The sequence below is a fragment of the Daucus carota genome, chromosome 4 (genome assembly GCF_001625215.2).
Source record: "Daucus carota subsp. sativus chromosome 4, DH1 v3.0, whole genome shotgun sequence".
In the NCBI taxonomy this organism is placed as follows: Eukaryota; Viridiplantae; Streptophyta; class Magnoliopsida; order Apiales; family Apiaceae; genus Daucus; species Daucus carota.
Window position 1 is genome coordinate 41,570,481 of NC_030384.2, and position 15,355 is coordinate 41,585,835.

The 15,355-nt window shown below is 34.9% G+C and overlaps 2 protein-coding genes across 3 annotated transcripts; both read right to left on the minus strand.

The window, feature by feature from the left end:
• Positions 1–1,306: 1,306 nt before the first annotated feature.
• On the minus strand, positions 1,307–3,437 carry LOC108218451 (protein RGF1 INDUCIBLE TRANSCRIPTION FACTOR 1). 2 transcript variants are annotated; one of them, XM_017391382.2, is made up of 4 exons: positions 3,099–3,437; positions 2,663–2,866; positions 2,373–2,588; positions 1,307–2,078 (listed from the first exon to the last, which is right to left on the minus strand). In XM_017391382.2, the coding sequence occupies exons 2-4, from the start codon at positions 2,846–2,848 to the stop codon at positions 1,755–1,757; spliced, it is 726 nt and encodes a 241-aa protein (XP_017246871.1). In that variant the 5' UTR covers positions 2,849–2,866; positions 3,099–3,437; the 3' UTR covers positions 1,307–1,754. The 2 variants fall into 2 exon arrangements, with proteins under 2 accessions (XP_017246871.1, XP_017246873.1); XM_017391384.2 differs by having other exon boundaries at positions 2,663–2,856; positions 3,099–3,413.
• Positions 3,438–3,816: 379 nt separating this feature from the next.
• Positions 3,817–10,202, minus strand: LOC108218450 (uncharacterized). The gene is made up of 8 exons (XM_017391381.2): positions 9,955–10,202; positions 6,745–9,771; positions 6,509–6,667; positions 6,211–6,390; positions 5,770–5,964; positions 5,247–5,345; positions 4,550–5,161; positions 3,817–4,418 (listed from the first exon to the last, which is right to left on the minus strand). Exons 2-8 carry the CDS (start codon positions 9,736–9,738, stop codon positions 4,074–4,076), a joined length of 4,584 nt encoding a protein of 1,527 aa, XP_017246870.1. The 5' UTR covers positions 9,739–9,771; positions 9,955–10,202; the 3' UTR covers positions 3,817–4,073.
• Positions 10,203–15,355: the final 5,153 nt, after the last annotated feature.

Genomic DNA, 15,355 nt, shown 5'->3' on the forward strand with positions numbered 1-15,355 from the left:
ACTTACAGTTGTAACAATACTAATAAAATTAGATTAATAGTCTCCCCATTATTTTTAATCTTATACTCCATCTGTCCCTCTCATTTCTTTACGGTTACTATTTTGGGATGTCCCTCTCATTTCTTTACGTTACCGTAAATAGTAAGTTTTTCACATCATTACACCCACTATCTTCTTCTACTATCTCATATTTAACAATAAAAACCACTATTACACCCACTACTTTCCTCCACTATCTCAAATCTATTATTAAATATTGATAAATCCCACCACTTTACTCATTTTTCATCTAATTTTACTCATTTTTCATACATTGTCTTGGTCTCCGTATCCCCCTCCAGTGTAAACAATTGAGGGGGACGGAGAGAGTACATTATATACTCAAGGCCACTCAAGAGTAACTTAAACATGGTTATTTGTGTATGTATGGATACAAACTAAAAAATCCTCACTTTAATTTTAAAAAACGAATATATGCCATCTCGAAAATTCTTTCTTGTCTAGACCAAATATTTATTCTACCAAAATAAGAAAAGGATAGGAACATATTTATTCTGCCCCAGGTTATTATGCTTTGAAAATAAGAACAAAAGGGGCGAAAACAAGGAAGAAAACACACGGAACAATCAACAAAGTAGGCGAGTTCTGGTAAGTGGTAGCTCATGAGTCAACACGGCCTGTGACAAAGCCTTGAAAATCCGTGGCAGAACAGCAGAACAGCACCTGTAGCTTCATATTCGTGGCATATTTCAACAACGCCACGTTTACAATCATGATCCACAAAGTTAGCTCCCTGTCTCCAGTCTTATCCTATGGAGTAATATATTTCTCGATAATATATATTTATATTTATAATTATTTGTGTACTATATTCTGTTGCACGTACGTGCCTGCTGAGTCAATATAACACGGCCGTTATTGACTCATAATTTATATATTAATAATATATTACTCTGTTTGTAAACATGAGTCACTGACTTGTGGCTACCAATTTTCTTTTTAAAGTGGATATAATGTTCCTTTGAAGTGGATAAAATTTACAGCTTCACTTGTAGTATAGCTGTGCTTCATGTTTAAAGGAACAGAGTCGATCGTTATTATCTAATTCGTCAAATAATTTCAAATATTCAATTAATTATTTTACTAATTAAATTGATTTTCAATTAATTCTTATTCAAATTAATCTTGTATCATTATCGATTAAATTTGGGGCCAATTAACATGTCCACTCCACATTTCTCATAAAAACAAGAGAAACTAATTTTACACATGGCAACAAGGTTATCCAAAAAATACACATCACAGATACAATAAACTTGTTGTATAACATGCATTTAAATATACGTATAAAACACGTTTATTCCTACTTTCGAGTACATCTAATTATACAAGAATATTTAGCAAAAAAAAAAAATTATACAAGAATATACACCATCTTCACTATTAATGTGCTACCTCCGCTCGTTTCTACTTTCTGTGAACCAGAGTATATACAATGCTTGCTTCTACCTTTGCCAAACGTCGCACAAGATACTATCACATTACACATACATTACATATTTTGTTTTCTATATACACTAATACACACTCTGTACTTCTACATTTCACTATGTATACATTTTTTTCATTATTAACTTTTTCGCCATCAGTTACTCTTATTCATCTAACATTTTGTTCTGTTTCTAACCTTGCTTCCTTGTTCAGCGTTTAGGCCACTAGCTGACTAGCTCCGGAATGTGCATTGCAAGACGTGATTAAAAAGGAGCCCGATGCGGAATTCCCTTCCTTCTGCTGGGATTCCGATGATTGAAGATTGGGGGAGTGCCCGGGGAAATACTTCGATGATACTGCTCCTCGTCTCCCGATGTAGAGCCAGAATACTTGTCATAACCACCATAACAGAAGCGCGGAGAGTCATTTGAAAACAACGAGACTTCGTTGAAACGATTGAAGACATGGTTCTTCTGAATCTTCTTGGGCGTGGAGGGTTCATCAAACTCTGATCCATAATATCCATGATAGTCTTTCACCTTCAACGTGAATGTGAGCTCATGATCACCCCGCATTATACCCCCAAGCTGTTATTAGATCGACGACAGCAATCAACATAATCAAAATCCATATGGCAGCTACTATAATTCAAACAAAAATATATCTTCTTACATGTAATTCAATAGATGAACAATAAGTCACTCAATCAAATGCGGAACATATTTATGCAATGAAAAGCAAAATCACTAAAACAGAACAGAAATACAAATCCAACCACCAAAGCTACAGCAATCCTAATTTTATTTCATTACATATCATAACAATCAAATTTCACGAATTTTTACTGGCATAGGAAAAAAATTGCGCAGAAAGATATTAACCTTGCAGCCGAGAGAACAGAACCTAAAAGTGTCAAGAAGGCTCCGAGCACAAATTTCACAAGTATTGGTAACACCTTTTCCAGGCCTGGGCTGCGGACGCTCATTCAGGAACACAATCTTGGCGCTGTTGATGATATATGTTTGGACACAAGTGATGTCTATGTACTTCTGTATCTCACTTGCCCTCACCACATTATGGTACGAAGATCTCCGTATCTACAACACACAAAAAATCTCAGATAACTAGTTTTATCAATCAATTTGATTGAAGAAAAGACCTCCAAACTGACCTGAATAACACGGTGATCTTTGTGATTAATCAAACAGTAAGAACAAAGAGCATTTCCCATGCAATCCAAACAGTACATATTGCATTCACATTTGCTGGAAGCTCCATGAAATTGGCAGGGCACAAAGTAATCAGCTTTCAGCAATGGAATCAACCATGGGGGACTTATAATATCTTTATATTCCATTCCACTAGCTAAACTCACCTAGAACATAATCCATATAATCACCACATAAATATAAGAAATTTCAACTTCTTGAAAACCAATAAAAATCTAGAAAATATAAAAAAAAAACAGGGGAAAAGCATAAGTTTCTTATGTAGAACCTCAATCAAACGCTGTAGATATTAGAAAAATAGAATGAATTAAACCATTTATAGAGAATTCAAACAAGAAACAAGACTGCAAATCGAAGAAGATGAAATAAAAATCTAACCTTTGAAATTAGTGTTGTATGCACCTTGAATGAACACAAAAGCGTCACGTATACTGAGCAGACTTGTCACTTATCTTTTGCTCTGTTTTTGGGGTGTTTTTTTTTGTGTTTATATGATCATAAAATGAGAGAAAGAGAGAAAGACAGAGGGTGTAGTTAGAAGAGGTAAAGACTAAAGACTAATATATTTTAATCAATATATTTATTAAACCAAGATGAAAAGGATTGAAACAAATATAGAAAAGTATATACTAGAAACATTATAATTCGGTCGACAGGAACCAATATAATAGTATAAGATTAAACTATCTAAAACTGAATTATTGGGGCATTAGAGGAGTGATTTGTTGGCAACACTCCTAGTAGATAAGATAAAGATGTGAAAATTAAATAATAAACGACGTGCACTGTGATTAATGAGGTGAATTTTGGGACGGACGAGCGGATATGCATGAACTGAAATTCTGGACCCCACCTGCATTTTGGCTTCATGTGTGACCAGAGCTCAAATTTGTTACGCCAAATTTTTTATCAGTGGTCACATTCATGTCCTAACATGTGTTCCACCGTAAGGCTCACAGCCCAGAAAGTTAGGCCCGTTCAGTTATGCAAAGTTTGGCCCAAACTGATATCCATATTTCAAAAACAAAAATAGAATGAGCAAACAGCAGAACATACAAAATAGAGGCACCAGAAGTTTTGAAATGCTGCCAACATGTTCAAGAAACATTAACCAGCATAGCTGTGCTTTAAATATATATATATATATAGCAGATATTGAAAATTATTAAAATCCTATTGTTCAAATAGCCTATTAGATAACATTTATATAATCTATATGTAAAAACTGACGGAAGGAAAATCACATAAAATGCCCAAATGAGTCCATGAAAACAGTTGCAACTTTCAATGTGAAATGCTGGGAAAATATGCAAAGGAATTCCATTGCCAAGTTTTCCCGGTTGTCAAAGATTGTCAAATAGGTTGCCACTGGTCGCCGGGAAATCTGTCACCTCTGGTTACAGGTTTCGCCTTGCGCTGAGTACTACCATTAGCCACCAGGAACATGAAAAGAACAATCAGGATTGCAAGTATCCACCACATCAATTGTTTACAGTAGTGTCTCTTCCCCCTGTTGCGAAGAGCTGGGGGAATAGCAGCAGGTTTTGGTTTGCTGTACTTGTTAACTTGGGAAGATTTCTTAGGCTGTGTCCCGGGACTGTCTGTCCTCTCTTCCTTAATAGACTCTGTCTGGACTTCAAGACCAGTTTCTCCATCGGTGTTTTTCTTTTCCTTTTTTCTTTGGCGCTTCTCTTTATCCTACATACAAAGCAGTTACTATTATATCAAGACAAGAGTGCAATGCAAACCAAAAAATTTACAGAAGACAGTAATATGTATCCGAAGGATGGATGTAAATGAAAGCAAAGTTGAAATGGAACGGCGATTACCTTTTCTTTCTGTTCTGCTTCCTTTTGAGCCCGTAACATGGCCCTCATCTGGGCTTTCTCTGCATTTCTCTTTTTCCGCTCGAGTGCCTCCTGAGCTTTCGCTCTCTCCTCCTGTCGAATTTTCTCTTTCAACTTCGCAGCGATCTCTTCTTCTCTCACCATCTCAGCTTTCCTTGCCAATTCCAGCTCTTCCTCGGTTTGCTGTTTCACTTCCTCCTTTGTCTTAACATCTTCCAGGTAGTCAGAAACAATATTTAACACACTCCCAGACCCAGAAATAGGTTTGACAGATGTTTTGTCTTTTAAAATCTTGTTTTTAGGTTCTGCCACAACCCTGGCCTTCCCATCTACTTGTTCACTTTTAACAGGTTTCATTGAATTTTCTTGTTTCAGATTTGTAGCCAGTGATGGATAGGTTGTTCCCAGTGGAGTAGACTGTTGCATTTCCTCCTTTTCACCCACATACATAGGAATTACAGGTGCCTCCTCATCAATTCCAAGTGAACGGCCATCTAATGTCTTTAGTCTCCTCAATGTGCTTCTGTTGTTGCATCTAACATAGTCTTCCCGGAATTTATCATTCTTGTTCCAAAGGTCCATGAAAGTCTCCACCTGATAAAAAAAAAAACTTGCTAATGTAAACCAGAGGAAAGAAGATAAATTTTTTCCTTTAACAAACAGGGTAAGCCTGACCAACCTGATTAGAGCAAAGACGATAAAGTGCCTCTTTATTTCCACTCAGTGCATAATCATTAGCTGCCTTTGCTTCATCCTTGTACATCCAGAAATTCTTGCTCTGCAATGTAATTACTTCTTATCAAATGCTGCATTATACTGCTTTTCAGCAATGTGTTGCTTTAGTGAATATATCTCTGTTATTGTATTGCTTCTGCTGCTTTTTTTTGTACTGAAACAGATTGTACTATCTATGTATATGACGCAGTGACAAAACTCCAGCAGTCCAACCTGATCTATGAGCCATTCGTTGGCCCTCATATTAATAGATGGTATAATAACGCATTCTCCGTACGACATTTGGTGTTGCCAAAAGGAGGACAACATTTTCGGATATCATAGACTTAGCATAAAAACATTTACATATCATTGATAGGGTCTATTGCAATCCAATGGAGAACAAGTAGACCAACAAAAAAGCAATATAGAAATAACTAATAAGTATCACAAAATAAAGAGATGCAACTTAAGATACTGGAACAAACCTTCTCATGCAGCTGCCTTTTCAAACTAGAGAAATATTTGTATGCGTCTTGCCGAACATCATTGACAGCTCTGAACTGAGCCTGCAATTCTTTTAGCCTTATACTTTCACCATTATACTCCTTTCCTAACAGTATGACAGCAGCTTCAGCATCAGAAACCTTGGCCTTCAGATCACTTAGATCCCTCTTCAAAGTCTACATATATCAGCAAAAAAGAAGAAATAGTATATTAGCAAAAGAATAATGCTCCGACTTCTGCCTATAAGAGTAATTGCTAATTGATAAATGGGAACCAGGAACAATTAAGTGAGAAAACTAAAGCTCCAACCGGGTTGATTTCGGATGTAGATTTTAAACATTTTACCTTTCTCAATTTGATGTGATGAGCTAGCGAAATCTGCATACTGCTTGTTCATTAAGGAACAACAGAGACACACATACCTTTAGCTGCATTTCCATGGGTTCTATCTGACCAAAAGCTTGGTTAACTTCGTCCGCGGGACAGACATTGGAAGAAATTTGATCTCGTAGCTTTCTCAATGTATTAATTTCACGTAGCAACTGCTTTTCCTCCTTCAAGGGATTGGTCTCATGCTCTATCATGTGTTCCATATGCGCTATCTGAAAAAAACCCATTAAATAAGCTATAATTGGATTCAAGTTGTACATAATGCCAGTTGTTTTCATTTTTAGCAATTAGTTGGAAGAAATAAAAGTCATCGTAAGAGCAAATGCTTACCCTGTTAGTAATATCTATGACTGAAATCGAGTTCTTCACTCTATTTATATCATCTTGAATGGAATCTATTTCCTGTCTTTTGAGCTTAACTGATCTCCTTGCAGCTCTCTCATCTGATTTAGTAGCTTCATATTTATAATTAATTGATTGGAGCTTGGCCTGTTCATTGAACATTAGATTGGTTACAACTCAAGATATAATTATATCATATACAATAAAAAATATCTAGTACGTACCTTTTTCATATCAATTTCACGTCGTATATCATCTCTTTTACTTGTCTTCTCATCAACCAACAGCTGAGCATCTTTTATTTGTTGTCGAAGCTTATCATCATCAAATCTGGGAAGTCTGACAAGAAATTGGAATGGCTTTGCCTTGGCCACAAAACCCAAATTTTGTCCATTTACAGAATCACTACTTGAAGAGTCCAGCAAAGGAGCAGGTCCAACATTAACTGGTCCACTTGGAACTTTAGATTCAGCTACAGTTGCATCTTTAGCAGGCACATCAGAATGGTACTGAACGCCAGTTTTAAAATTCATATCCACATAACTATCAGACCCAGAATTCATTGTTAAGTCCGCCCTCCCAGTATTTTCACTTTCACCATCTGAGATTTGGGATTTGGAAAGCACATCCACATCGCTTGATTTGGAAAGTAATTCTGCTGAATCAAAAGTACCAAATTCAATCTTCATCGCAGATATCCCATCATTAGAATGGCGACTAGAAACACAATCAGAAATATCAGAATGTGTTCCAGTCGTAGCAGAGCCGGTCTTCACATCTTCTGAGTCAAGATTCTTAGTTTCCAATTCAGACTTCTTTTCAGTGACTGGAAAAGCCAGATTTCCAACTTCTGGTCCTCCTGCACTGCCATTGGAATCAGACTGGAAGCCTCCATCACCTTGAGCTTGCATTACCATACCATTGCATTGAGCATCATCAGAATTTCTGTTCAGCTCAAGTGAATTTGCACAACTGCCTATCTGTTTATCGAGATTTGTCTGTAAGGTGAGAGATTCATTTGTCATTGTCCCATCACCATTCGTCACCTGGATAAATCCGGATGGCTCAAGTTCTACCGTCGCACCATCGTTTGTACCAGCATTAATGCCTTCACCACAGTTCACTGGCACCTTTTCTATTGAAGAAATGCTTCCAGCATTTGAAGGAGTTGAATCTAGTTTGTTGACAGTTTGGCTCTCGTCAATGCTTTCTCTCGAACCTTCGTAATCATCTGCAGAAGCCATGGATATTCCTTTATTAGCTACTGCATTAATATCATTATTCAACTGAATTCCTCCCTCAATATCCCAATCCAGATCCTTCTCAGTTTTAAACTTGTCGCCATCCTCAAGTTCATTGAACAAACAATCAACAGATTCTGTGATCCTCATTTGCGATCTCAAATTGTCTTCTCCTGATTCTAACTCAGCTTGCTCCTCAGGCTTTCTATCAACACTGCCAAATTCAGTCCCAGACTCGACCTTCGGCGGTTTACATCCAACAGCATCCAGAACAACAGTGTCGGATTTCTGACCAATAACTGCAGGCGAGACTATGACATCTTGCTGCACAGCCCTTGCACAGTTATCAGATATTTCATCATCCTCTGCAGATTTCATCACCGTAACCTTGCCCTCTCGTAGCTCTACATCATTAGCCAGATAATTGATTTGCTCTAACTTGGCCTGATCTTTTCCAACATCAGAGGACACACAATCAACAGAACTTGTGACACTAATTTGAGGTTCCAAACTTTCCTCTGGTAACTTTTTCTCAGTTCGCTTCATCTGTCCTTCCCCAACATCAACCTCATATTCATGCTCAACCTTCGCCAATTCACATCCATCAGCCCAAAAAACAACAGCTTCAGATTTCTTATTCTCTCCTATATCTGCAGATGGCAGTACAACATTTTGCTCCACAGACTTAACGCTGTTCTCAGGTAATTCACGAGCCAATACTAATCCAATCACTTCCCCCTTCCTCTCTCCAAACTCTCTATCAGTGTCAGTCAGAGACTCTTGATTCTCTATCGGCTCAGTAGTAGACTCAAAGTCAGCTTGATCCTCAGCCTTAACCTCACAAGCAGGCTGGCCATCCTCTACCTCACCTATACTTCCAGTCTCAGCAAACAATTCACCATGCAAAGCCACATCTTTATCAGTCACCGTCGATAACCCACAATTATTCTCCTCTTTCAAATAATCTTGATCATTATCCCCAACCCCAACAACCCCTTCCCTATTTTCAACTTCTACACCACTCTCATCCTTCAAGCCAACTTGATCCTTAACTTCCCCCTCACAATCATTCCTCCCATTTCCAACAACTACTTCCCCATTTTCTACCCCGACACCGCTCTCATCCTTCAAGCCAACTTGATCCTCAACTTCCACCTCACGATCACTCCTCCCATCTCCAACAACTACTTCCCCATGTTCGAGCCCGACAACACTCTTATCCTTCAAACTAACTTGATTCTCAACTTCCACCTCACGATCATTCCTCCCATCCCCAGCAACTACTTCCCCATTTTGAAGCTCGACACAAGTCTTACCCTTCAAGCCAACTTCCACCTCACGATCATTCCTCCCATCCCCAAAAACTACTTTCCCATTTTGAAGCCCAAGACAAGTCTTATCCTTCAAGCCAACTTGATCCCCAAATTCCACCTCACGACCATTCCTCCCATCCCCAACAACTACTTCCCCATTTTGAAGCCCGACACCACTCTCATCCTTCAAGCCTCCTTGATCCTCAACCTTCACCTCACAATCAGCCTGTCCATCGCCTACTACACCGACACCTCCATTCTCAACAACCAATTCACCATGCAAAGCCCCACCTTTATCCATCACCGCAGCCAACACATGATCATTCCCCTTTCCCGCAAACTCTACGTCATCTCCCCCAATCCCAACAACCACTCCCCCATTCCCCACTCTCCCATCACCATCCTTCAAAAACACCCCCTCTTTCACCTCCACATTACAATCCCCACCACCAACAGGATCACCACCGCCATTTACCTTACTGACAAAAACATACGAACCACCATCACCACCACACGCATTGCCATTCCCTTTACAGTCCACAAAGTCAATCTTGGTCCCACCAAAATCTCCACCGACTTGGGTCAGATCCTGGTGTGAACTCAATTCCACACCACCCGTTAAGCCCTTTAAACCCACCATATCATCCCCAGTACCAGCCATCATTTAAACCCACAATTACAACACGATCACACAGTTCTACGACAAAACAAACGCGCACAAAAAACCCCATAAATTATCTTCCTCACAGATCCACAAAAACATAATAAAATCACATAATTACAAAACCAAAACACGTGCATTGTACCTAAAAAACAGTGTCACAGTATATAAAACAACAACACGCACACACAATCAAAAATTTTAATTGAATTAACATACCTGACTCCTTGTGATCAGCAACAGAGCCCCTGATCAAAATCAAAGAGTGCACCAAATTAAAACTGCAATTAGGGTTTAATAATTGGGAATGAGAGCTAAGCAAGACAAGAAGCGAGAATTAACAACTGGGAATTTTTTGCTGCTTGTGTTGTGTGAAAAGGCTGAGGGATAGTGACGATATATATAGGAGTCTTGTAGATGTAATTAGTATCCTATTGTTCAAACAATCCTCCTTACCGTGGCCATAACATTTACTGCTGTATCCTCTTTTTATCTCCAGAGATTTTGTTGAACACATAGTCAAATTTTTAGGTGGGGAGTGCCACATTTTTTTTTTTATTATTTTGCCACACCAATTTAGCAAATTCATTCCCTAATTGGGTATGCATAATAATCATAGATGTATTCTAATTTCAAGATTACCAGAGGGGAGAAACAACTAATTTTTCAATGCTTTTTAAGAAATTTTGATGAGATGTTAATTAGTTAAGTATGTGAATTAATAATTGATATTCTTGTGTTTTTGAAAGAAGGATTTCGGAAATCCGATACGGAAATTGGTATCAAAGACGATGACCTAATCTGGTATCTGACATAATTTGGTATCAGAGACGTAAAATAATATGTTGTAAAAATAATTAAATGATCATTATATTTAAAAGCGTCTCAGATAGATATGAACAAACCTGACATTCGATAATACGATCATCGTTTTGAATTTCACGAACATGAAGTAGGGTGATAATCGCCCATACATGATTACTGTATCCATAAAATATGCCTCAAATATGCCTCATGTCTTTTAATAATATTCAATCGTAAAGATTGAAGCGAACCATCGCTTTCAAGCTTGAAATTCGTGTTACAGTTCGAACAATACCTAATGAATATGGACCGAGAACAGATTCAATCGAACAATATATAATATAAATCGAACAAATAATACGAAATATATCTGTCATTGAAAACTGTTACAAAATTTTATAAGTATGATTTCGACTAAATTGATCAAGTTTTTTGCAATTGAACATTTACATGGACAACTGATTAATCATTCATAGATGCTAATATATTTGCGAATCAAAATTCTTGTTTAGTAAATATTATTACTTAATATGACACACAATTTATAAGAAAATCAGTAAATTATTGCATAAAATAAAAGGTTGAAAGGTCGATCATTACCTATGTATTTCTGATTTTTTTTGCCGATCGACTTGAACGAACGGTGATATATTTCTGGTGCCGGACATTGTTATCGGATATAACTGATCGAGCAGAGTAATATTTTAGTATCAGGAAGAAGAAAGTCAGGGTATATCGATATGTGAATAACCAAGAGTGTATTTATATAGCATGATACCTTCGAAAAGTATATTATTTTTTTAATCGTTAAAATATATTTTTATTTATTATAATTGAAGAGTAAAAATCATCTAATAATTACTCTCTCCGTCTCTCTCATTTCTTTACACTTTTTTTTACATTATCCGACACGCATTTTCAGGGGCATATAAAATATGGTTCCAAAATTTTTTTTTGGAAATTTTCTTTTTATGTATAAAAATTTAGATGGTAAATATTTATTCAGAAGGAAAATAATTCAAAATATTTATCAAACTAAATTTAATGAGGGCATTCGAATGCGTGCCGAGCCCCGTTTCCCAATGTAAACAATTGAGGGGAACGAAAGGAGTACAAACTATCAGTTTAATAAAAACATTTGCAAAAAAATCATGTTCGAACTTCTTTCGGAAATATATTTGACACCAATTTTTTGCGCAAACTAATTTTTTTTATGTATTTAAACATATAAATTTAGACAATTATGTGATATATTAAATTAGATTTAGATTCAATATTTTTTATAATTTAGGTTGATACAAAAGATTAATATATTTCAAATAATTCTATATTTTAATATATAAAAAAAATATAAAATAATAAAATATAACAATTTTAGAATTACTATTAACATAGTCTTAAATTTATAATATGTTATTGATTACCTTGTTTAAAAACTAATTTTTTTATTATTATTTGATCTATTGTCTTTACATCCTTATGTTAATTTAAAATTACTTATGCATTATAATTTAATTTAGTCTAAATTGAAAGATATTGTCATTGTCAAATACTTAGTTCAAGAGTGTAAATAGTAAAATTTGTTGTGTGCTTAGTAACATGTATTTAATGTATTATAATTAAAATTATCTACAAGTAATCTTTTTACTGGATATTTTAATGTATCTCGTTATCTGAAAGTAACTGTTGTAAGATCAAATGTTATCTGCAAATATAAATATTTATCATAATATTATATTTAAAACTATCTGCAAGCGAATTTTTTATAGTAAATGTTATGAGATCACGATGTTATCTATAAATATAAAAAGTCAATAAGATATTGAAAATTATCATATAATCTATAGGATATTATAAACAATATTATCCTATACAGTATCTCCCACCTAACAACTAAATTTTTATTTCTATGGATAAACGTATTTAATTATATTATTTTTTTGTTTCATCTTTTGTCTATAAATACTGGTATGCTAGTTTATTTTGTTATATTTGGATGATGTTGAATGTCTCTATAGTTGTATACACTCATGATCAGGGATGACAACGAGTCGGATATCGATCGATTTTAGCTAATTCAAATATTTTTGTGTCTTAAAACTAAATCTAAATTCATCGGATTGCGGATAAGTTAAATTTCTTCGGGTTACAAATTTTTAAATAATACATGCAAGTACATTATACTTAATATGAGCAATTAATAACATTTTTTGTTATTCTAGCAAATAATATAATGTGTGTGTGTAACACATAACATTATAAACAAATAAGTTTAATTGGTAATATATGAATTGTTCGGAAATTAAATTATTATAGTCATTGAATTAAGAACTAAATGATTTTTTTCATGAAATAAAAGAATGGAATAATTTGAATATTGATTAATATTGAAATGGGGCAAGAAACGTATTTATAGTATTTGTATTGTATCTAAAATATTAATATATAAATTATAATATGAATGTGTGTGTTTTATCGAGTTTCGATCGGGTTTCAGATTTCGATTCGGCACACGTAAGATCCAAATCAAAAATATCAGTTTCGGTAATATCCAATCTGATCGGAACGGATCAGATTATTTTACCATCTCTCGACGTGATCAATTGGTAATAGGTTAACTTTAATTAATTTCATCAAATGAGTCATTATCATCTTATCCAGTGTCATTATCAATTTCATCGAGTGTGTCATTATCATCTTATCCAGTGCCATTATCATCCTATCCATAAATACAATACATTAAATTGATACACGTTATATATATATATAGAGAGAGAGAGAAAATCATTATATTTGAAAATCACTAATATATTATTTTAAATTTAATTATTTCATTCACATGCACTACTCAGAACTCTTAAGATTTTATTTAATGAGGTTTATATTTATAAAAATTACTTGATTTAAGATCATTCTCACAAACACGGTTAAAATTTATTTCATTCAGTTTAGATTATAGTCTCAGTTTAATAAGTGAATTGTAAATGAGATGAGGATTTAAGAGCATCTTCGGTGGGTTCTTAAAACAAGATCCTAACTCCAAATTTAAAGATGATATGAAAAATTATACTCTAATGGGCTCCTAGCAGCTCTTTAAAAATTTAAGAGTTTCCTCGTTCTCCTTTCTTTTAAAGAGCATCTAGGTGCTCTTAACTTATTTTCATTGAATAAAATAATCACTTCTTTCTATTTTTATTCATGTCTCCCTAATTCTCTCTCCAACTTTTCTCTCAAATAATAATAAAATATGAATAAAGAGTAGGATTGGGGTTGTCACAATATTCAATGTATCAACTTACTACGAGCCACATATTATATTATTTTTTAAAAATAATAAAATCATGGATATTATTATTTTTAAAAAATAAAAATAATATATTAAATATTGAAAATTCGGCTAATCGATCGTTTTTTCGATTAATTGTGATTAATAACCTAATAACCAAAAAATCGAATTTCAAAATTTTCACTATCAAAAATCGAACCGAATTATATAATTTGATTAACCGAGCCGAAAAAATTCAATGATTCGGTACGGTTTTCGGTTAACCGAACAAGCTCACCCCTGGATCCCTAGAGAAGATAATCCGGGACAGATTGTCAATATTTTATTCCATAGGATACTCCTAAATAGATTGTCGGAGAAAGACCTAGATTGAACGAGGCTATGCTTACGTCACCAGTAATTAAAGTGTGAAGCAGGATTAAGGCGTGGTCTAAATTTCCATTTTGGGACCAAGGACCACATCGCCTTTTCACGCTACAATTTGACATGCGAGTTTCGCTTTGTCCCACGTTCACTTGATCAAAATTTCAGTAACTTATATAATCTAGCCTATCTAGGCTAGGTAAGAGCAAAGGCGTGTTTCATTTACCTTTTCCTCCCGTAACCACGCATATCCTCGATAGTCAATTCCGAAGGCAGCCACATTTTTTCCTTGAAAACCAGTCCACCGAATATACAAGATTTTATTTTAAGATTTTTTGACAGGAATTTTATTCTAAATTGAACAAAGCTCAGAATTTTTTTTATTATATTAGTTTCGATCGCAGATTTTAATCTTATTCTAAATTTGTCAAATATAATTTTTATTTTAAGTTGAATAGGGCTCATAAGTTTGTTTATTATACTGGTTTGATCACAGAATTTAATTTCACAAATAAATCATTGAGAATATCAATAATTGAATTAAATATATTCTAATATTATTCAGACAATGATAACTACATATTCCGTTCTAGTGCCTCCTTCGCCGTGTACGAGTGTCTTGTAATGTTGCTGAATGAGAGCCTACTGAACAACACCGGTGGGAGATTTGAGCCTCGCAACGCCTCTGACGTGAGAATAAGTACGGGCGATGGAAAATAAACTATATATGTGTGGTGGGTGAAGGTGTATGCCTGCAGCATATAGTAGCTTGGAGTGTGAGAAATACGAGTGTGTGGACAAAATTTTATAATTTCTTTACTTTAGAAGGTTTTATTTTATTTATCTAAATTTTTTTTTTGACAGAAATGCACTTGCCCGTAATGAGATACACCAATACTTCGAGAAGTTTCCTTCATTCAAAAAGCTTATTGAACCGAAAGACATGAAAATGTCTCCGGAAGTTTAGACAATAACACGTAATGTCCGAAAAGAAAAACATCCTAACTTGTAAGACCACGCTACCTAAAACAAATACAATCCAATTAATAACAAGAAAATAATAATAATAAATTTAATTATTAAAATGGGTATAGTTCTCATTCTCAAAAAAAGATAAACCAAAAATAATTTATCAAAAACAGAAGATAAATAAAAGATAGAAAAAAA

Bases quoted from the DNA above. Each gene is read 5' to 3' on its own strand.
- LOC108218451 (XM_017391382.2), bottom strand. From the start codon at position 2,848: ATGGAATATAAAGATATTATAAGTCCCCCATGGTTGATTCCATTGCTG. The intron at 2,589-2,662 runs GTCAGTTTGGAG...TGTGTGTTGTAG, and splicing joins AAGATCACCGTGTTATTCAG to ATACGGAGATCTTCGTACCA. The intron at 2,079-2,372 runs GTTAATATCTTT...ATCTAATAACAG, and splicing joins TCTGTTCTCTCGGCTGCAAG to CTTGGGGGTATAATGCGGGG.
- LOC108218450 (XM_017391381.2), bottom strand. From the start codon at position 9,738: ATGATGGCTGGTACTGGGGATGATATGGTGGGTTTAAAGGGCTTAACG. The intron at 6,668-6,744 runs GTACGTACTAGA...TTCAATGAACAG, and splicing joins GTGAAATTGATATGAAAAAG to GCCAAGCTCCAATCAATTAA. The intron at 5,965-6,210 runs GTATGTGTGTCT...TGATATATGTAG, and splicing joins CCATGGAAATGCAGCTAAAG to ACTTTGAAGAGGGATCTAAG.